The sequence below is a fragment of the Opisthorchis viverrini genome, assembly GCF_000715545.1.
Source record: "Opisthorchis viverrini unplaced genomic scaffold opera_v5_244, whole genome shotgun sequence".
In the NCBI taxonomy this organism is placed as follows: domain Eukaryota; kingdom Metazoa; phylum Platyhelminthes; class Trematoda; order Opisthorchiida; family Opisthorchiidae; genus Opisthorchis; species Opisthorchis viverrini.
This window is the reverse complement of record NW_008751900.1, coordinates 439,849-461,212: the sequence shown is the minus strand read 5'-3', so window position 1 is coordinate 461,212 and position 21,364 is coordinate 439,849. Positions and strand designations below refer to the sequence as shown.

Sequence of the window (21,364 nt, the reverse complement as noted above, 5' to 3'; positions counted from 1 at the left end):
AGAGAGACCTGTTCTGGTCTATCGAAAGCATTCTAAAGCGCCCACACATTCAGGTTCAGTTTTGTGGCTCACAAACCGTGCGTCGAAATGCAGTGGTTGCAGCTGCTACTGTTTCATTCACCGAGGTTGTGAAAAAAGGAATGAGAGTCAGGAAATGGTTATGTCCCAGTGAATTCGTTGACGTCGAACGGTTATCTTCGTCCACAATGGCAAAAATGAGACCTCAGTGGGGAAGACGGCTTTGATGAAAGGATGCCATTGGCTGCGTGACAACCATGTCTGCCAGAGTCACCGACCTTTGGTTTTTCTCGTCCCACGGTCTCCATTCAAGGAGATGGCGGTTACCAACGCGACTAACCTGGCTAGTAAGGGCTTTCATGCTTTGTTGCCAATTCCTAGACTGATTGTCCCTGGGTCATTTCTATCCGACACAAGGCTGGGCGAAGAGGGTCCTCTGGCAGTAGAGGCATGTGTCCTAACCAGCGTGACCTATGGAGTGTCACCCGCTTATATAATCGAGGGAGAATTAGCTTTCCCGAAGACCTTCTAGCGTAAATAGGTATTAATTTTGCGATGTTCTCACCAGGCTCGCACCATGCGAGGCACCGACGGTCAAACGTAGAGGGTTTTCACAGGTCTTCCACACGCAGGGACCATATCTCCGATCCATAAGGCAGAACGGATCAGCTCGTGGAATTGTACACTCTACCATTGACAGTCGAGCTTATGTTATGTTACGGGGCCACAAACGTTGGAGGTTAGCAATCACTGCACTGGCCTTCCCAATTCGGGTAGCGGTTTCTCTTTCACCAGACCGCCTGGACCTATTCAACCGCCCAAAAAACGGACTTATCTGCCACATCGATCTGTCCACCTGCCAGCATGAGTTTCGGGTTTGAAGCTACTTAATCTTGCAGCAGCACTTTACACTTAATAAGTGCGAAGTGCCTACCGAACTGCGTGGCGGAATTACTTAGGTTACTTAAAATAGTTTGTGTTTCTAAAACTACTGGTCCAAAGAGAGCAATATCGTCGCTCAACTCGATTCAAGTGATCGAACACCCCTGTGGTATTTCGACCCCTGAGGTGTTTTCAGGTAGATAAAGAATACTCAAGCAGCGTTATTCGGCGTTTGAGGGATATTTACACGCCATAGTGGTTTGTTGCCGGTATATTTTTCCTGGCCTCAATCAGATCTGCTGATCGTGGCGAGATCTAGTGTTCGTTGGGGCGTGTGAGGGACCTCTGACAAGCAGTTTCAAAAGCTGTGATCATGGAACACTTAATCTTTCTCCAGTCTATCCGAATTAGCATTGTTTCCACCGAGTTCTGGGAGCTTGCCAGCTAACCCACCTCGGTATTGTTGAGCTACACTCACGCTTTGTAGGTAGTGAACTGATTACATTTGCACCAACCGGCACATTCCAGGTGGGAAGTGAAGATATACGTACCCGCACAATGCCGTGGTCGTAGCCCAGAGATGTGCTCCAAAATGAGCAAAAATCTTGTATTGAAGCACTGCACCGGTTACTTCCTGCTGCATAGTCCAACTGATTACACGGTTACTTTGCAGTTGGTGGTGTTATTGCTTGTGCTGAAAGTTTGTGTGCTCGGTGGTTCGAGCGCGAATTTACTGACCAGAAGGTTCATGGTCCGAACCTGACCTCTGCCTAGGCTTGGGAAACTTGACAGTATTTCAGCCCTCGTGCTTCCATAGGGTGACATGACAGTTAGACCGGTGACCTAATTGGCTAATCCACTTGGCTATTGAGAGCTAGCCTGACCCGAGAGCGCAAGGAGTAAGGCGTAACTGTCTGACTTCCAATACAACTGCGCACAGCAAGTGTCTTTTGAGCAGCATTATCATCATCATCATTGTCAGCTGTAAGAACCGCGTACTGGTTGTACAGTGGTTGTAGCTGCCATAATTTCGTTCACTGATGATTTGGGGAGGTGGGGTAGGTAGCTGCGCATTGGAGGCGGGAGCTGATTAATTAGTACGCAAATACATTACTGTCAAGTGGGAGGATTGGGAAGGGAGCTAGAATTGAAGGCAATAGCTTGGATGCATGAGCACCATTGAGGGTGCGACCGGGCCATGTCTGACAATGTCTAACAGTTGATGTGGCCTATCTCTGGGTCACCCTCCAGGAAGACGGCAATGACCAGCGCAGCTGAGTTTGCTGGTAATGGTTTTTATACTTCGCTGCGAAGTCATTGTTTGGCCGCCTCTGGTTCGTTCCCATCCTTCACGTGTTTGTGTTAAAACAGTCCTTCGAGGAAGTCGGTCTACTGGCATACATACGCCATGCGGTTCATCTATCGAGGGTGAGTTATTTCTTCCGAATTCCTTTCGACGTACTTCAGCATTGCTGATCCGGTGTTCCAACCAGCCCCAGGCAATGCTCCAAAGACATTGATGATCAATCACTGAAAGTCCTTTGGTGTACTCGGCGCGCAGCGGCCGGGTTTCTGATCCGTATAGTCGGGCAAGAATCCTGTCAACTACACTGGATGGAACTCAGTTCCCTAGGGTTCAACCATACCAGAAAGATTAATGGGAAACAGCCCGAAGAATTATTCCTCTTAGCTGTGGCTAGTTCGGAAGCACGCCGTCCGCACACATTGTGTTGACAATGCTAACTTGGATGGGCGCTCATTGAGCACTGCATCACATTGTCACCCTCATCTCCTTTATCTGTCCACCTACTTGACCACCGGCTCATCCTAAAACTTTGGAGCTTCGAGACCGTTCCTGGTCAACGTTTTAGTTGACCTCACATGACCTAGCTCGATTTCGTGCACTGCGAAACCCGGACGACTTGGAAACATGGACTTGGCAGCTATTTTGAACAACTTAATCGTCCTGGCAGGAATTCACTCTTCACATTGCTGTTAAGTTTCATCATCATTGTCAGCTGTAATAACCGCGTACTTGCCGTACAGTGGTTACACTAGTGTGGCTAAAGCTGTTGGTTTTACCTGCTACAGTTCACCGTCTCTTCACACCAACAGTTCCCTTAAAGCAACCTGCGTACACCAACGACTGAACAATTTTAGTTTCTGTGGATTGAGATATACTAGATCACTGCCCTTAAGGACATAATTCGCCGGACGAGTTCTCCAGAATCTTGAGATATAGTATCGGCCCTCGAGGCTTTAACCAGTTTTCACCGTTCCTCATCATCAGTAGTAGGTTTCACGAAAGATTTATGCGTTTCTTGTTTCACTCTTGTATATATTCAAACTCATATGCAGTGTCTCCTCTTCATGGGAAACTTCCATTTTAGAACTGCCTCAAAGGAAGAAACTATTCTGAAAGTCCTAATTTTTGCATTGCAAGTACTGCGTTCTCGTTGTGGGTCAATTTTCCGACGGTTAAAAATGCATCTTCTGAAGTTATTAGTTTGAACCGGGACACAAGTAATACCGCTAAAAGTCCTATTCACTAACCCTAGTTTTTTTAAAATTTGTTTCCGGCCATAAAATGATAAGGGATTAACTTTTTGATGGCCCTGGTTTTGGTTTCCTTTTCGTACACACCTCCGATTAAGCAATATTCTGAATTGTGCAAGCGTTCGAGTGCACTAGATGGCATCTTTTATAAATGGGAAATACCAGACAACGCCGATTTCACTCTTCTGCAATGCGGTTCCTGCAGTTTGTCTTTCATCATAGGTGTTTTAAGTACCCGCGTAGGCTTTAACTCAAGTCGTGGCTTCGCTTCATTGCCACTGTCATAAACAGTAGTGTATATTCTTATCCTGCTGCTTCTATGGTGCATAATCACGGTAGGTTTATTTTTAGAGGCTTTAGGTCATCCAGGTCTGAGAAGGAGCAATCTGTAAATTGAGAAGGGAATCAAACCCCACTTAAGGGCACACCCTAGATTATCCGCTCTCTTCATTTTGTCCTAGTTAGCGTTAAGTCTCATCCAATGCACGCTAGTGGTATGTAGTTCATTGCTGCTAAGATTTTCGGAGTTCAAAACTCAGTTTTCACATAAATAAATCGCTGATGCCGGAGTCCAGGTGGTTGTCTGAGTGCTGGAGCACTTCCGTTGTGGACCACTTTTCGCTATGAGTATTCTCATCCGTCGATTGTCTTGTGTAATCATTTGAGGGCTGCTTTGTCCGCCGCGTTATTTCGTCCACTGTGTTATTTTGCTTCCCCATAGTATAACGATGGTGAAGAAGTGGTATTATGGATGAACACAATTGGCCCTTATCGGAATCGACAGGAAACTTACCCGTTCTATTCACTTCCACTTTGTCGTGGACCCAAGCAGTCGATTGAGCATGCACATGAAACTTTGGGTGAAGCACTTTTAGGAATTGAACTGCAATATAGCGGTATTGATATCCGTTTCAAAGGTTTGTCCCTAACTATTTCTCGCTTTTATTTATTTTCCTATTTCGCTGCTTACTTAATGGGTGCACTTGATTGTCTTTGTCGCTAGCCTTGTCTGGCATTACACAGCTTCCATAAAATTATCACGGTCTCAAGACTGCCGTGATTCAAGTTTGTGTTATGCAAACCTTGCACAGATGCTCGTTGTATTCATGTGCACACAATGTTTTTTGAACGACACTGGTTGCTTAGACCAACTAGAAGAGTAGTTTTGAAAACTAGCGGGAGACTTGTCCTAACCTATGGGATCATCGGACGCATATCGAAACCCAACAGGTGCCAGGTTTATCAATTCCATGGCTTGGCTGACTATCTGAGTACACCCTTTGTTCATCATTTTGAGTTAGAACCAGTTTATTTAGTCTAAAGTGATGATAATTTGGCTAACTTTTGAATGTTGCGTCCTCTCCTACGATCTGCAAACGATTTGTGACAGTGGTTCAATTAAGTCATCATTCAATTCAGGTATTATGTGGTTCCTTGTAGGTTTGCATTCTTCCCCCGTGTTTGAAGCTTCACTGCAGCATGCACGGAACATGACATCTTTAACGGATGTTGTGCAGGATTTTTCGGAATCATCTGCACGTAAGAACAGAGTGGTGATATCGAACAAATTTCCTTATGCATTCAACCATGAGGGGTTTTCTTGGTAGCTTAGTGGTGCTCTTTTGCTTCTGCCTTTCTGAATCTTGCTTTGTTTGTGATCGTCTCTCTTAAGGTGCGGAGGAGAAGACTACGATAGCTTTCGAAATATTAATCTATCCAACCCCGTTCAACGGACTGATGAGCAGATCTCACTAATTAGATTGGTAATGACTTCGTGCGATACCACCGTAACCGTCTTCTGTTTAATCCAGGCATTTTCATCAAATTAACACTTGGCCAATTGTGCGTTATGTGTGCACTTTCACTATACGTTATGGTCATATTCGCGCTCATTGTTGGGAGTCAATCTTATATTTTTCCGCAGTTAACGTGACAAAAACTCCCGTCTGCACCTTGAATGTCGATGATGGTGTCTACGCCTCTCTTCAGAATGCCATAGCCAACCAGTACTGGTACCAAATGTACATGGATGATCTACCGATCTGGAGCGTCTTAGGGGAGTCTGCTGGCCATGCGGAAACATATATCTGGACACATAAGGATTTCACCGTAGAATACAATGGCAATCAGATTATCAAGGTTGTGCTAATGAATACTGATTTAGTTCCGGTCCATGTCGGTTCACCGATTTCCTTCACCTACCAGGTATGTCTGTTTAGCTGATCCCTATTATGTGGTCTATACGTGGATGAACGGTTCCCTTTAGTGCACCTTAATACTTGTGTTAGCTCTGCTGAGACCCTAACACCCCCATGGCTCAACTGCTAGGCCAATCTGTAAAGTGCTACTGCAAGACTGGGTGGGCTCGAACCCTAGCCTCATGCTTGCGGATAAACCGATTGAGATAGTAGACAAATTTGTTTACCTGGGCAGCTGTATCAGTCCCGGTGGTCTCGCGAAAGATGATATTTCTATCCGTATTGGGAAGGCCAGAGCAGCTTTTGCGAACCAACGTCACCTGCGGCGTAGGCGTGACATCAGTTTCTCTGTCAAGGGTCGAGTTTACAATGCTGCGGTGCGCTCCATATTACTATATGGATCAGAAACCTTCCGCTGCGCGCCGAGGACGCCAAAAGACTTTCAGTGTTTGACCATCGATGTCTTCGTAGCATTGCCCGAATCTGGTGGGAACACCGGATCAGCAATTCTGAAGTACGTCGAATGGTATTCGGGAGAAATAACTCACCCTCGATAGATGAACTGATCACACTGCACAGGTTGCGTTGGCTTGGCCACGTGCTGCGTATGCCAGTCGACCGACTTCCTCGAAGGGCTCTTTTCGCCCAACCATGTGAAGGGTGGAAGAGAGCCAGAGGCGGTCAAACAATGACTTGGCAGCGAAGTATGAAAACCATTACCAGCAAACTCAGCTGCGCTGGTCTCCCTGGACGGGCTACATCAATGGCTAGGGAAATTATCAGACATGACCCAGTCGCGCCCTCAATGGCGCTCGTGCATCAAAGCTATTGCCTTCAATGCATAGCTCCTTTTCCAACCCCCTCACTTGACAGCCCACTGGATTTATGCACCAATTTACCAGCTCGCGCGTGCAATGCGCAGCTACCTACCCCCCCCCAATAATCGGTGAACGAAACTGTGGCAGCTACAATCAGTGTACGACGAGTACGCGGTTCTTACAGCTGACAATGATGATGATGATGATGAATCTGGTTTTTTTTTTCGAGGATAATTGCCGTAATTGTTTCGCCGCATAAAATGCTTAGTTCCCAGTAGCTTATCGCTCATCGTCCCCCTCAGCGGCCCACCAACGGAGACAACGCCCTTCTAGGAAACCTGGTAGATGTTCCGGTTCAATATCTTATACCCGCTCAATCCGAGGAGTGATTGCTTTTGCTGGGTCTATAAGAGAGACCACCATAAACCAAAACACCCTTTTTTTTGCCCCAAACACACTGTCCCTCTGCTGGAATTTTCCAGAACTGCAGGGTTTCGGTGTGACCTGAGGAACAGCCTGCCTCTTAGTAGATCCGTCCTTTCGGCTATATTCGTGCTGAAATCAAGTTCGAAGACTAATCTGGGGACGAATTGCGGTGCTGGGTTTCCTCAGCCTCTGCTTTTGGCAAACTACAGTCGTGTCAGGAGCCTGAAATCCCTTAAATCCTTCATTCTCAATGGGAGGATGAAAAATAAACCTGTGATACTCAAGGATCTCCGTCTTCTACCTTTCAGGCATTTTCTTCCTAGTGTGCTTGGGTCGGATGCCGGATAGTTGGATCCGGCGTTCGATTTCTTTGGAAAGCAAGCTCCTCTGACCCGAGGAACAGCGTTTGTCTCAAGGTGGCATTAGTTTTTAATTGCATGAAACTGTGGTTATCAGTGAAGAAACTCAACTGAAGCACCCCGCCAGATCTCCGAGGCCAGATTGTGGAGGATACCAGTGTTTAATGCATTGCCTGCTAGTAGTAGTTAAAAGTGTGCACCAGTTGTGAGCTTTCCCCTCACCAAGTGTGAGTTCAATTTGCCTTACGCCATCTGGGCTGCCCTGATAGACTATTACCTTAATGCAGTGCCAGATATAGGCGACTGGGTAAATGTGTCCCGGCAATTTTTAACGGTTACTCGTTTTCCGTACCATCACTGATAGAGTTTTCCAACTGGTGCGGACGTTTATTGTGGTAGAACAAGCGTTGTGACAGCTGTGCTCGAAACACATAGTCACTGGGGGAACATATCGTGAAGTGCATACCCGATTTAAATAAGGGTAATGGTGAACCTTTAGCTATAACCCTTTTGGTACCTGGCTACGGTGCCACCCGAACGACGTCAGGTTACCAAAGCGTAGACAGATGCCGTTGGAATCCAGAAGTTAGGTTCGAACTTCGGATCTTCAGGTCAGTATGTTAGCACTTTGACCACCGAGCTATCTCGAGCTCCATTTCGGTTTCCATTCAACGTGCAGCAATGTATTTTAACTTGGGGGAGTAACACTCTACCATTCTGAGGCAGTATGCTTACACATTATTTATTTATTTCTTCATTTATTTATTTATCTGAGCGACCTCCGTTTATAGTGAATTTAGTGCAACCCACTCGTCAAAGCGCCGTCATACTCTAAGTGTGAGATGTAGGATGGATCGCCGTTCAGGGTACCTATTCTTTTTCTGTTTTGATGCGTCGATTCAACTTCGATGTGGACTTACCTGGCTTGCCAACTGTTTCTGTTTTTTACCCTGTTTATCTCAGATAGGCTGCTTTAAGAACCCGTTCCTGTTTACCTTCTAGACTGGTTTTCAAATTCATTGGCATTACTCGCCATGTCTACATATCAAGAATTACACAGGCATCGTGTTTGCTTTTGTTCACTGATTTTCAAGGTCACATGGATCCCATCCTCGGTGCCTTTCGAAGACCGTTTCAATCACTATTTGGATTTCGATTTCTTCGAACATAAGGTGATCTTTTCGATATTACCGACTCTAACACCAACAGATTCACTGGTTCTCTATCTTCAATTCTTTCATGATGGTACTTTTCCTGGTTGGTCTGGTTTCCATGATTTTACTCCGCACTCTTCGACGAGACTACGCAAGGTATAACAAGGAAGATGGACTTAGTGATTTAGTAAGTCTTTGGTTACTCTTTCCTTGATGCCTTCGCTCAGGATACTAAGCGGTAGCGTAATCTTCTTGCTTTATTCGAGTAGGTTGCCATTGAACGTCTCAGAATGTTATGGCTCCATGCATATGCTTGTTTTCAAGCCTTCCCCACCCTCGGACAGCAGGTTTCGTGCACCATCCCAAATTGAATATGCTCACTGTCAACTCAAGTGTTGTTACGGCCACGAGCACTACACTTTTTCGTAGTGCATACCATGACCCATCTTTTCATAATATGGAATATCACTCTATGATGCAAAACATCATCTGTCTCGCTGCTTGATCGCGCCACAGTGGTCCCTCTGAAGAGATACAATATGAAGGGACGAATCAAAATCGCTCTCTGCGAGGAGAGAACGTAACAGGCAAAGAAGTTTCAAGTGTCTGCCAAAGTGCTGTATTCTGGGAGTTAGTCTCTCAAGATGGTTCTGAAACAGAACTTAGTTCATAGTTGGTATCCCTTGATCGCTGATGCTCACGGTAACTTGTTTGGAACCACCATAGATTTGATCATTAACAACTGGAGTGTATTGATGGTCGTGCGTAAACTAAGCCGCCTGTTTTGAGGAACCCAACCAGCTGTGAATGGTATGTATCATCTAACGGACTTCGTGGAGCCTTATTGGAAATTTGGCAACTGGATATACCGGCACGCAACAACTCGTCTCGTTCTCCCCTTTTTCAGGATCGGGAACTGGGCGATGAATACGGTTGGAAGCAGGTTCATGGTGACGTTTTTCGACAACCCGCCTACCCAGGTTTATTAGCTAGTGTCATTGGTTCAGGTGCTCACCTAGCCGTCGTATCCTGTGTCGTCCTTCTCCTGGCAGTAACTAATCGCCTTTATACCGAACGTGGAGGATTCATGTCTACGGCAATTTTTGTTTTCGCAGCTTCAGCCCCTATCAACGGAATGGTGGGTGGAAGTTTGTATGCACAGATGTCTGGTAAGTAACCCTACTTTCCTCTTTCGTAATAGTTGTGACTTGAATGTTATTTTTAGTCAGGAATTTGCATTTTTTTTTACGTCGCGGTACTATCCCAACTAGATTGAAAACAGCAACCCCCGTTAATTGGTGTATCGTTTACTTTGTCACTCGTGGTTCCGTCTGAGTAACCCTCCTACAACATACTGTCTCTGAGACTCTCGATTTATCTTCACTAGTTTTACAAACACTGCCCTCTTACGTGATCTGCTACCCACTGTGAACTATCCCTTCCCCTGACAAATTCTCTAATACATTGTATCGCTGTGCCCGACACGCGAAAAGTGATTTATTCCATTGTTATTCCTTCAGAATACCATCTGCAATAAGTCGAATTTCTCGAAGTCGTTGTTCGTAGAAAACGTCCACTCCCCTGTTGAACACCCTATCCCTTTAGGAGCTTCGTAATGTTGAGCTAGAATTTCAGTTTCAGTTAGCAGTTGGAGAATCGGAAGGCGAAATCGTGTCATCGAGATTCAATAAAACTGCCAGGATTATTGATTGGACGGATGACAAGCGGACAGCTAGAAAGCCATGCTCAAGAAGTGCACAGTCATCCATTTGAGGTACCACATATCTATTTTTTTAAAAGCCACGCTTTCAATGGAGGGCCTGTAGATTTTGAAATCAGGGAATTTGTATCAGTGGCCGCCAAGCCATTGAAGAGACAGTATTACTGCATGCTGGCACACTGATTGTTTGAGACAAACGAATCATGGTAAATGAGACTAAGAAGCCATTTGCGAGGGCTAAACTCCTTACTTGGTTCTTATTGTCTCAGGAATTCGGTACATTCCTTGTCTCAGTGCACATTTTTCTGGGATGCCGTGCAAGCATATGGTGGTACGTTAAGCTCTAGCGTCTGATATCATTTTTGAATCATGGCACGCAACCGTCACTGTTCGCGATGTATACTACTGACCGTGGTCAGTACAGTATGCTTGGTTTACTAGAAAGGCCGTAGCTAGAGCAGGACTGTGTTGCGATACGAACTTGGAGGTTCTCAGGAATCGGCGTACGCCCTGTTGTCCCCAGCACTACTCATCGTCTGTTCCAGTGCAGTTCTCATGTTTGCACATCCGCGTGTGTCCTACGTGGTGGCTGGTGACCTTGGATGATTTCGTGCCCCACACGGCTGTATCTTGCCGTAATTGAGAGTTAGTGTGCTCCCTCCTTTCAATAGGGAGTTACACTCGCCGTGTACTGCTATCATTGGGCATTTATCACATTTGGAGAGTGGAATCTCTGGGACCACGCCTACCTGATGATTCTCAACAAGAGCGAAACCGGTAATGAGGTGTCGACGAGTTCTCAGTAACTTTATGACTATTGTGCTGCGATACGGAAAATGTATTGTTTACGAATACATAAGAGAGGAATCTACCACATAGCTGTAGTCTGCTTTTGAGGAAAGTTTGTCTTCGCGAGAGTTGGGCGGGCAATAACTAAGCCGGGTCCTTCGGGATTCAGATAGCTTTTGTTTACTGCTATTCAGCTGTTGTCATAAACTGAGTTTTTAGAGCACATACAAGCTGCTGCTCTTTGTCGGCATTTTTGCTGAAGTGTTATTGATCCCTTTGATCCGTGCTACTGTAAAGATACAACAGGTAACGTGGTTAGATACTACTGTTGCTCATGTTATATGTAAATATTCACTATAGCCTAGTGTAATATACGAGGCTTGTGTTCAGCACTACATAGAAGCTTTTGGGGAAAAGTTACTCTTGGTTGCTCAGAGGATCTCTTAGCAAGTGCTACACTGGTTGGGATTCTGAGCCGTTTCAAGGACCGTCGTCGACCAGACACAATCGTCTTCTCTACATCCCCATTCATGAAGCTAAGATCAATCAATCCAATAGAGTAACCAACATTCAGGTGTTGTTTCTTCTGATGGCTTTATAGCTCGTCTGTTTCCACTTGCTAGGTAAGAAATGGATTCGCCAGTTCCTGTTGGGATCCACTCTGCTCCCGATTTTGACGTTTGCGGCGGCATTCCTGGTTAATTTAGTTGCTGTATACTATCAGACCAGCCGGTCAATTCCCTTTTTGACCATGTTGGCTGTGGTCGCCATTCTCCTTTTCGTCATTGTCCCTCTCAATCTCGTTGGCACCGTATTGGGTCGTAACCTGTGTGGTCAGGCGAACTATCCTTGTCGTATCAACTCCGTTCCACGCCCGATACCTGAGAAGAAGTGGTTCATGGAGCCCGGCTTCCTTATCCTCGTGACTGGCATGCTTCCTTTTGGATCTATTTTCATTGAACTGTAAGTGTTCGGTTGTTGCAGGTCCCGTTGTTTGCTCCTACTTTCATTTTTCTGTCTACAGATTTATAGTAATTGCTTGTAGATACTTTCTCAAAAGCCCGTGGAACACTGATTTAATCCGGGCTAAGCCAGTCGTTTATTTCGATGCCACTCCCTACCGTTGCCGTCTTCAATTTGTGTCGGCATTCTCTTATACATTTTCTTATTACTTAATCGGTATAGTTTGTTTCCTCACTCGATTCGAGAATCAACCTCGATTCACCGTGAGCTTTTGGAGACTAAACTTCACTCTATGGTTTTAGTCGTTCAGGATCCGTACGATAACCAGATTTTCCTGAGGCGACCACTCCAGAATTCTTTGACCATTCGCTTAATGGATTCTGCATAAGCTGTAACAAGGAACTACCAGATCACTCGTGTCAGATGAACAGAACCCTTTAATCCATCAGTGTCTGCAAACAAAACATCCTCCATAGATCGCCAGGCAAATTATCGACGATGATGAGTGTTGCTAACTGCTGTGCAACTAATGTTGCCGTACTTGAGAGTGAACATTCAGGGAGAATGCAATCTTAAGCCGCTAGTCATCGGCTGAATTGAAGATACCTTGTGAACCCAGATGACGAACTCGTCCACCCATACCCATGTTCATGAACAAACGTACAATCGTGCAACAAAGAGAATAGATAAGTGACATGATAGAATTTCCGGAATGCAACCGGGTAAGACAACAATACAGGAACCATTCAAAATGGATCAGAAGAGAGGGTTTGTTAACCTGTCGTCATACCAGTCGATTGCAATGATTCCATCGACCTGTCAGTTCAGAGTCATGGCAACAACGAAACCTGTATTTTTTCCGAATGGGCAGTACTGTTGTTTCTAGGACCTCAGCGGCGCTAGCAACCGTTTTCCATATCTTTTTCTTTAGCTTGACTTTTATCAATACATGACTGAAGGCTATCCTGGGGTCAATTTGATAACCACCGTCCACAAAGTGGGTCAGTACGGAACTGGAGTCGATATACTAAGGCCTTATAGCCAACGCTCGTTAAGCAGTGCTATTGGGTACGTTTCGATAACTGCTTTTTCATTCTTCCGCACTGAATTCAGTCAATACAAATACAGATCTCCTAGAATGGTTGGATATCAAAATAGTAGTGGTGTGGTTCGCACTGAAGTCCCATCACAAGAAAGTTAAAGTAGACTGACTCGCTTCGATCTGCTGCTTCAACGATGAACCGCTGCTTCAGTTTAACGGGGCGTGGACCGGACGAGACTAACTCCCGTGTTTATGTTCCCATTAACCTGAAGTACGATGCTTGCTAGTGAACCGAGCAAAGTCTCTTCTCATGAGATCGCCGAGAAACGGGCTGCGTAATCTGCAGCCGACGCTGCTGAGGCAGTTCATAGTTTATCACACGGTAGAACGTCAGTGTAAGCACATCCGTAGACTACCGATAAGTGGCTGTTTATGGGTGACTAATTGGGTAAGATTCTAGTCTAAAGGATGATACTCGTTGTTACACATCTGTAGTGTAGTACGGATTGGAATAAAGTTTACACATTACCTATTTATGCTCAAAGGTTCAAGTACACATCCGGCCTATACTTCCTGACCTACTGTGGCTGTACTTTCTTTCCTTTTTCCTCTGCAATGGAGTATGAGTTGAAAATGAAGGTAGTTTTCAGAACCTGTCCGAGAACATTGTCCGGCATCATTAACTGCAAAGACCGCGCCACCAACTTGAGTTCCATGTCAACACTCTTGACGGACATTGGTTGTTAAGTTGATCCCGAAATGGCCTTCGAAGTCTTGTGTCCGGTAAAGCTATGTCAATTAAAAGAAAGTGGACAATGGTTGATATCGATCCGCACTGTGTAATCAGAAAAACGAGCGTGCAGGTTTGGTTGTCACCAAAATAGGTCTCACACAGCATTACTAGTTCTACTCTATCCGTCGAACATGATTTTGGCAGGCTGACAAACTTCTATCTCTTGTGATTCCCTTCAAATAGTTCCTGTATTATATTACTTGGTCTGTTTGTATTCCGGAACCTTCACACTTCCGCCTAATTGGTTATCTTTTGTATTTCTAAGGAGAGAGCCAGTTGACCAATTTGCTCGCGATGATGCGTTTGATTACACAGCCCGTGTTATATGTGTCGTGGACTTCTTCATGAAATCTCTTGCAGCGTATCTGTTATTCACAAACGAGCAAGTTACTTGAAGATACCTTCATATTGACAACTAGAATTTAAAGATTACTAACTCCTTATGGATGCTGCATGCTGTCATTCATGAAAACCTAACTGATGATATATTGACCTGGTGATGACTGTTGACCATTATCGCTGGTTCAAGATCGCACTGGTTGGGTCTTGTAGCCGTAAATCAGTTTGCATCTGTATTCTGTCAGCTGGAGGAGCTCTCGTTCTGGACGCCACAATGGGGCGCATAGAGCACTGAGGAATTTCTCATGATAAACCAATTCACAAATTGAGATTCTTTGCAAGAGTTCTTCCGGAAATACAAATAAACTGGGAATTTCGTGGTAGGCTTCTGCTTCTCGAGTGTTCCCTGTACGCTCAGGCTCCGGAACCAGTTTTCACGCTACTTGAGGATGACTTTACTGACCAATGTGTCAACTAACTAGAAGCTGTTCACTTAGTTCAAGTCTAAGGGCCTTTTTCTGGTTGTCGTTTCGGTATATTGCTTCGGAACCCCTCGAACTGATGTGATCAACCACAAATTTGGACACGAAGACGATGAACAGCTTTATTGAACTTAAATTGTTATGAAGAAGCTTTTAGATAGTTAATTGTTAGTTCGAACTGGTGAGTATGCTTCATCTCGTGTTTGTGCAGTTAGTGGAGAATTACTCACTGGTATCTCCTATCTATATGTTTCATTGTTAACTTGGTTTGTGAACCAAAATCTAGTATTTTATCATTTCATCTCTTTTCAGCTATTTCATTTTCACCTCATTCTGGGCTTACAAAATCTACTTCGTTTTCGGCTTCACGTTACTGGTTCTGTTGCTGTTGATGGCTGTATGTTCGTCCGTCTCTGCAGTAGGCACTTACTTCCTACTCAATTCCGAGGATTACAGATGGTACGTTGCAACGTTTGTGCGAACATTCAGTCATGTTTGCCGTTTCCTGTCAATATTATCACTGTACCCTTGGATGTGGTCAAAATTAAGGGTTTTCGTTTTTCATTGATTAGTTGGTGCTGGTAAATGGCAGGTGATTTTACTGGCGATTTTCGTTCCTGAGTAAATTGTTACTTTTATCCATTTTGCCGGTGAATTGTGCGCAGTGTGTCACTATGCTAAGCCTGTTTGACTAAGAAGTTGGCTTTGCGGAAGCTTGATTTTCTGTTTGGATTCACATTCAGATCCTAGGGTTGGACTCTTCCTACTGGTTATACCATAAAGAACCAAGTGTTACTCTTGCCCTTAACGACTGACTACTTTTACAACGCCTTATTTTTGGGAGCCAGCATCGTCCGGGATTGCGACGACTGGTCTCAAAGACTCCGGTGAACTTGGTCGTTGTGGTCATCTATGGTCCTACTTCTTCATTGGACGTTTCTTTTGAAGATGATTTCTATTGTGAGCTATGCGAAGTGATCAACCACACCCTCAACCGAGTTATTTTGATGGTTGCAGACGACTGGAACACTAATTGACGCTTCGAACGAAGCCATTGGCTACGTCTTTGCGAAGTTCGGATTTTGACAACACTAATGAAACAATGATCGGTTGACGAACCGCCTTAATCAATCGGCTTGTGGTATCTCGATTTATTTCCAACCTCCGAGGGGGTATCAATACCGGTGGTCACACAGCTTCTCCAGTAGAGCAACTCCTACTAGCAGCTTCATTGACATCGGGCCAAAGTTTGGAACATAAATCGGAAATAAGTGCTGACGGGACCACACAATATTTACACCTCACTGCACCTCGTGGCACAAACTGAGACTTATTAAACGGATCAACATGATCCTCTCTGTGCAGGCCAGGAGAAGCGCCTCCAGCTCATATATGCGGTCACCAGTTATCCGACTACTAAGCTGTTACTGTCCCATGGATCTTTGTCGTAGGTCAGTTTAAAGATGTCTGTTCGACAGGCCGTCGCTCCAAATTGCGAATCTACGTCATGGCGTCAGCTACCTACCAGGTACATGTGATCAGTGTTTCCCATTCCCACAGGCTACATCTCTAGGCCAGAAAATATCGTACGGGTTGCTGGTGTGAAATGGTCTTTAGCATGGAAGCAGCTACGAATGTTGGCGGCTATTAGTTACTTCTCCGATTGACCCGTCGCGCTTCAGGATAAAGTGAAAGTCAGCGGGAGAATCTTTGAGATGCCCTCGGTCAACCGATAGCAGGCTACGAAAAAAGTTGAGGTGATGAACTTAGCGGGGATATTATAGGACGTCATATAAAAATCACCGAGATACCAGCATGGCAACTGTTGTGGCCGATGTATTGGACGTACTCCTGCTATAGCACATCAGACGCAATGAAATCTCATATCGGATTAGATAAGGGCGGCTTCCTTCCACGGACAGTTTGCATTGACCACGTATTAAGCTGCAGCATGTTTTTGAACAGCTGTTTAGGTTCTAGCAACCAACCACCGAATACTCTCCTTGAAATGCACGATTCTCTTACTACTATCTGTTTACCATCCTTTGAACTATCATCTGCGATTTGTTGTATTTTAGGCAGTGGACCAGCTTCATGTCTGGTGCGTCCATCTCCATCTACGCCTATCTTTATTCGGCATATTACTTCATCTTCAAAACTAAGTGAGTTCTGCTCGTTGTATCCTGTTGGCAAGCTGCATTTTCTTATATTGTCTTGACTGAGCTCAAGACCGTGCGTATGTAGTGGAAATGGATCCGGTTCTTTGTTTATGGGGTTCCTTTAAGCAGCAAGCTCCTATAAAAATGTCCTTGTGGGTTCGAACGAGGTTTTAGGCTTCCATCGTAACTGTTCCGAAGGTTGTCAGCCATTCATCGTTTGTTATCGTCTTTGAGGAACTCATCAATGTGACACTTGGTTTCGGTACGGTTCAGATGAATGGAAATTGGAGAGCCAGTCGGTTGAGGGTCACTCTTTACTGTGTTTGCTATGTAGCCCGAATTCATCTGTGGTCACTTAACTGTGGAATCAACCGACCTCAGAACTATCCATCTCACTTTGAATTTGTTAAAAAAAAACGGTTCGGTTTTAGTTGTTGGCGGTGATTCTCATTATCATACCTCAACTACGGTCTGGTAATCTTATGTAATCACTGCTCTACATGCTTTCTAAACCATTTCTCAGACCACTGAGTAGTGGAACAAGCCGGCATTTCAACCGAATTAGTAGTCGATAAGTTTGTACACATCAATTGGCACACAACCTATCTGGTTGGTACTTTACAGTTTGACATACGTTTTACCGGAACGTCATAAGCTTTCGTTATCGATGAATGATGTCCTTACTAAACGTCTGTTGAAATTATCCACCCAAACATGTGCATCACGTGCTTTGTTTTTGGTGGTGAAACAACTGGATACTCATTGTGTGCTCCTACAAACAAATTCTGTTCATGTGGTAATGTCATATAATAATCCGTGTCGCATTAAAGTTGGAAACTTAGTCTTATTCTTTTCACAGACCAACTAAACTTTGCAGTCCTTTCCATCCGTGTCAATGACACAGTATTCTTCCTCACTGGTCATTTGAATGATACCCCCTGGTCTGTCATACTTCTGGGGTTATCATCGATCTCCTAAAAACACAGCATCGAATGCTGTTCTTGTTGTCTATCTGTTTTGGTAGGCTACCTTCGTGATCGTATACCTCAAAACTCAGATTTCACTGTCGTTATTGTAACAGGTCATATGGTGGGTGGGTTGTTTTAAACCGTGAGTCAGCCTATGATTAGCAATACGAGAAACTTTTATCGCACTTCCCGGTCTTGTGGATTAGCGAGTCTACGTAGACCGTCGCATTGTGAGAAGTGTAGATGCCGCGGATTTTTTAAAATAATATGCAGTAAATTTGCATGTTGAGCGAGGTATGTAGGTTCTGTTTGAAGCGACTAGCCTATTGTAATTTCTCCAGACCCAGCAATGCTTTTCTGTGCTTTTCTTTTAGGATGAATGGCTTCTTTCAGACATCGTTCTTCTTCGTTTATATGGGATTGTTCTGCATGTATTTGGGCGTCTTGTGTGGTAAGTGATACAAATGGAACACCTAGTTTATTGACTTTACACTATGAATCTGTTTACCTCTTAATACAGCAGTAGTTTGGATATTAGTAGGTAAAGTAATGCATAGCTACAACTTAAATTCAATGTGCGTTCGATTTTCTATGGAAATAATCGTTTTTGTTGCGGAGCTCACGGTTCTTTGTCCAGTGGCTAAGGAGCAATATGAGGCCATGGAAGGCGACACCAGTGTTGATCATCCGTGCTTCTCTACTTTGCCGTCTTCGTTTGAACCGTTGGACTCGAATCACTGGCTTTGAGGACAAGTTGATATCTAGGTTGTGGTGTGTCGTCACAAATGTTGTCTGTGACGCGTACTTTCCTCGTCCACTTGGATGTCTGATCTCCACAGTGAGACTATATTTTTATCCTTTCCATTACTCTTTTTCTTGTCAAGCTACGTGGTCGTCTCACATCTCACCAATCAGCTAATCTTTCCAAGGACTTTTCAAGGTGGCCGCAACCGAAAAATTCCCCATTTCCCGAGCTGAACAGCCAGTGTAACTAATCTCCTGAGCAGTCTATCCATCCGGTAATTCAGGGTCACGCACACATGCTGGAATAGTCAGACCTTTCACATGACTGTGTTTGAAGGAGCATTGACCACTTACGTTTTTACGCACTCTAACCTGTACATGCTAAAATCTAATTACCGGTCTTCTTTGTTTCAGGCTCCATTGCATATTTAGCGGCCAGTCGCTTTGTCCGGAAAATCTATTCAACCGTGAAAGTAGATTGATTGCAGCAAATGGTCACAAGCTATCGCGCGTGACTGTCCTAACCACGCATCTTTATTGTCAACTGTGATCGTCCACCCACGTTTCTTATCTGATTAGCCTCTCCTGAAAAGGCCGATAAAATTGTTGGGTTTGGTTACGTTTGCCCAGTTCTCTGTGACCCATATTGTTTTCGCTTCAAGTTGCCTCACAACCGTCCAATCGTTCTTCACCCTCTCATGAATCTTCTCACTTTTACCGCCTTCCATACGTTCACACTGGATTGATGAATGCCACTGAAGCACCTATGATATTTTCTTTTTCTTCATTTATAGGTTTGTAAGTATTGAATTGACCGAGCTCCCCCGTCTTCGTCCTCGTTGGCCTCCACATATTTTGTGCAGCTCATCTACTCCGACCCATTGTTTAGTACACAGGGCTGATGTCTATCAGGCGACAGTGGACATTAAATGCGGTCATTCAATAACTCAACTAGAGTAACCACAGTCTCTGGACAATATTGTGTGAATAGCTTAAGACTACTTGCAATTTGTTACCATCTACCAATCTGCTGTCGAATAGTAACAGTTTCATCGAGTTTGATTGTTTTTTGTTTGTGCTGATGTTTGCTGAGTAATTATTTCAGTCGATAAGAATACAACCTCGCGAGTCGCCAACGCGCAATCATAGAACGACCTTAATCGACGATTCTGTCAGAATGAACCGTGCTATGCTGGGTTGGAAGTTCTGAATTTTGTTACACAGAAATTCCCACGTGACATAGCTATCTAATTTTTCTGACCTTCAAACATTTCATCCCGAATCAGCGCAGATCAACTAATTTAACTCACGAGAAAGCTATTTAGCATCTAGCAAACTGGTCAGCCTCGGCACTATGGCAACGCTCATCTACCTCTTCGTTAGCCCAATATTTCTTTTCTAGGGTTTCTTGTTGTATCAGGGGAGCGAGTTTCCATTTTCCTATGTATTGGACGTTTGGTTTTGCGTGTCCTTATGACTGTGCTAGTTCAGTCATTTATTTTACCATAACTCACTAGAGGTGCCGTCTTTACGCACCTGGCACAAGACCGTAATAGTTACTGTCGATGGGCTCGCGAATCAGTGTAATCTCATTGCATTGGTTTTTATAAAAGACGGGCTGCGCTATCAGCTGCTAGTCATTATTTCATATATCTCTGTTCTATCAGCAGTATCTCCACATTGACTAATGAATTTTATCCCAGTAGAGTGTTATGTAGTTTGGAGCTAGACTCAAAAAGTCTCAATTGTGAAGAATCATGTTTCTGTGCGAAGGTTTCCTCAGTTGCCCTAGCTTGGATAACATGGCAATCTCAGGTTTCGTGATCATGCCGGGTGAACCAAGGGATTGAGCATAAGTCTGGAGTGAGCGTACTCTACTCTGCATGGTCCTCGGACAGTCAACGTATAAAATAGTGCTGTGTGGGTGTACCGCTTATTGTCTCACAACGCATCTGCGATCTTGACGGTATTACTTGGAATTAGTTCGATTAGAAAGAACATGAATATCCCAATAAAGACACTCGGTGCAAAATGATACCGTTTGCAATCACCTTGCCAACTGCATTACATTTCAGATAGGTATCAATAAACTGGCGTAAAAATCAATATAAGAAATTCCTAATGGAATGGTCAGGTCAACCAGGACGGACGCAAGGTCAGGCTGAGGTGTTTTTGTAAACAAAGGCTGGCCGAATTCGTATAGTCAGCAAATCTTCGAGCAGGGTCTCACATACGCTGTAATAGTACATAAGGTGTTGGCGATAGAAGTTAGATTCCAGTCAAACGTATTGTGACAGTCATCGGATTACTTAATACGTCGAATGTGTTCTTGGGGAAGTATTCTTTTACTCGCGTCTCATACCCCATTCAAGTTCAAGTTCAAAACACAAAAGCAGATAGTAAACTCTGACGATAAACTGTTAGGTGGTTCTTTCGGATGCCACTAGACTGACTTGGGGCATCCAGATGAGTCCTTCAAAAGTATCCTTTTATAATAAGCTTTCGGTGCACCGTGCAGCTACTTCAGGTGTCCCATCTCGACGTTTGAAAATTTATTACACGAACATGCGTGCTAATGGGGTAACACGACACTACCTGGTGGTGTTCCTACATACGGCAGTTTTTCAAACGTAAAACTTGTGGGTCTACCTCCGGGAATAAATATCCACAACTACCCACTGCAGATTGACTATCGAATCACAGGGTGTCACCTAATACGTCTGCATGTTCTGTTTAGTATTTCCTCTTCCGAGATTCACAGGCCACGTTTGAGGTTGTCAACAAAGTTCACAGCTGGACCGTTGGGATTCGGATGATAGGACGAATTACCCGAATGTTAAACTTATGAAGAAGTAAGAAAACTGAACAAACTCATCTTCCCTGTTATCTCTCACCAGAAGTATCGCATATACAAAGAGTGCTAATGATTCGCTAAAAATGAATATCATATCCAA

General features: G+C 44.4%; 2 protein-coding genes across 2 annotated transcripts in view; one reads left to right on the top strand and one right to left on the bottom strand.

Annotated features, from left to right (window-relative positions):
• T265_08898 (hypothetical protein) overlaps positions 1 to 19,462 on the top strand; it is a gene marked incomplete at both ends in the record, with an annotated part of 24,309 nt that extends 4,847 nt beyond the window's left edge. Inside the window, 10 exons of the mRNA XM_009174826.1 lie at positions 4,178 to 4,373; positions 5,381 to 5,661; positions 8,352 to 8,429; positions 8,467 to 8,598; positions 9,319 to 9,580; positions 11,544 to 11,883; positions 14,852 to 14,998; positions 16,618 to 16,701; positions 18,041 to 18,117; positions 18,825 to 19,462. Coding sequence (XP_009173090.1) covers positions 4,178 to 4,373; positions 5,381 to 5,661; positions 8,352 to 8,429; positions 8,467 to 8,598; positions 9,319 to 9,580; positions 11,544 to 11,883; positions 14,852 to 14,998; positions 16,618 to 16,701; positions 18,041 to 18,117; positions 18,825 to 18,892 — 1,665 coding nt within the window. The remainder of the gene's footprint in view (positions 1 to 4,177; positions 4,374 to 5,380; positions 5,662 to 8,351; positions 8,430 to 8,466; positions 8,599 to 9,318; positions 9,581 to 11,543; positions 11,884 to 14,851; positions 14,999 to 16,617; positions 16,702 to 18,040; positions 18,118 to 18,824) is intronic.
• T265_08899 (hypothetical protein) overlaps positions 18,931 to 21,364 on the bottom strand; it is a gene marked incomplete at both ends in the record, with an annotated part of 44,354 nt that continues 41,920 nt past the window's right edge. The window contains one exon of the mRNA XM_009174827.1: positions 18,931 to 18,995. Within this exon, the coding sequence (XP_009173091.1) occupies positions 18,931 to 18,995 (65 nt within the window). The remainder of the gene's footprint in view (positions 18,996 to 21,364) is intronic.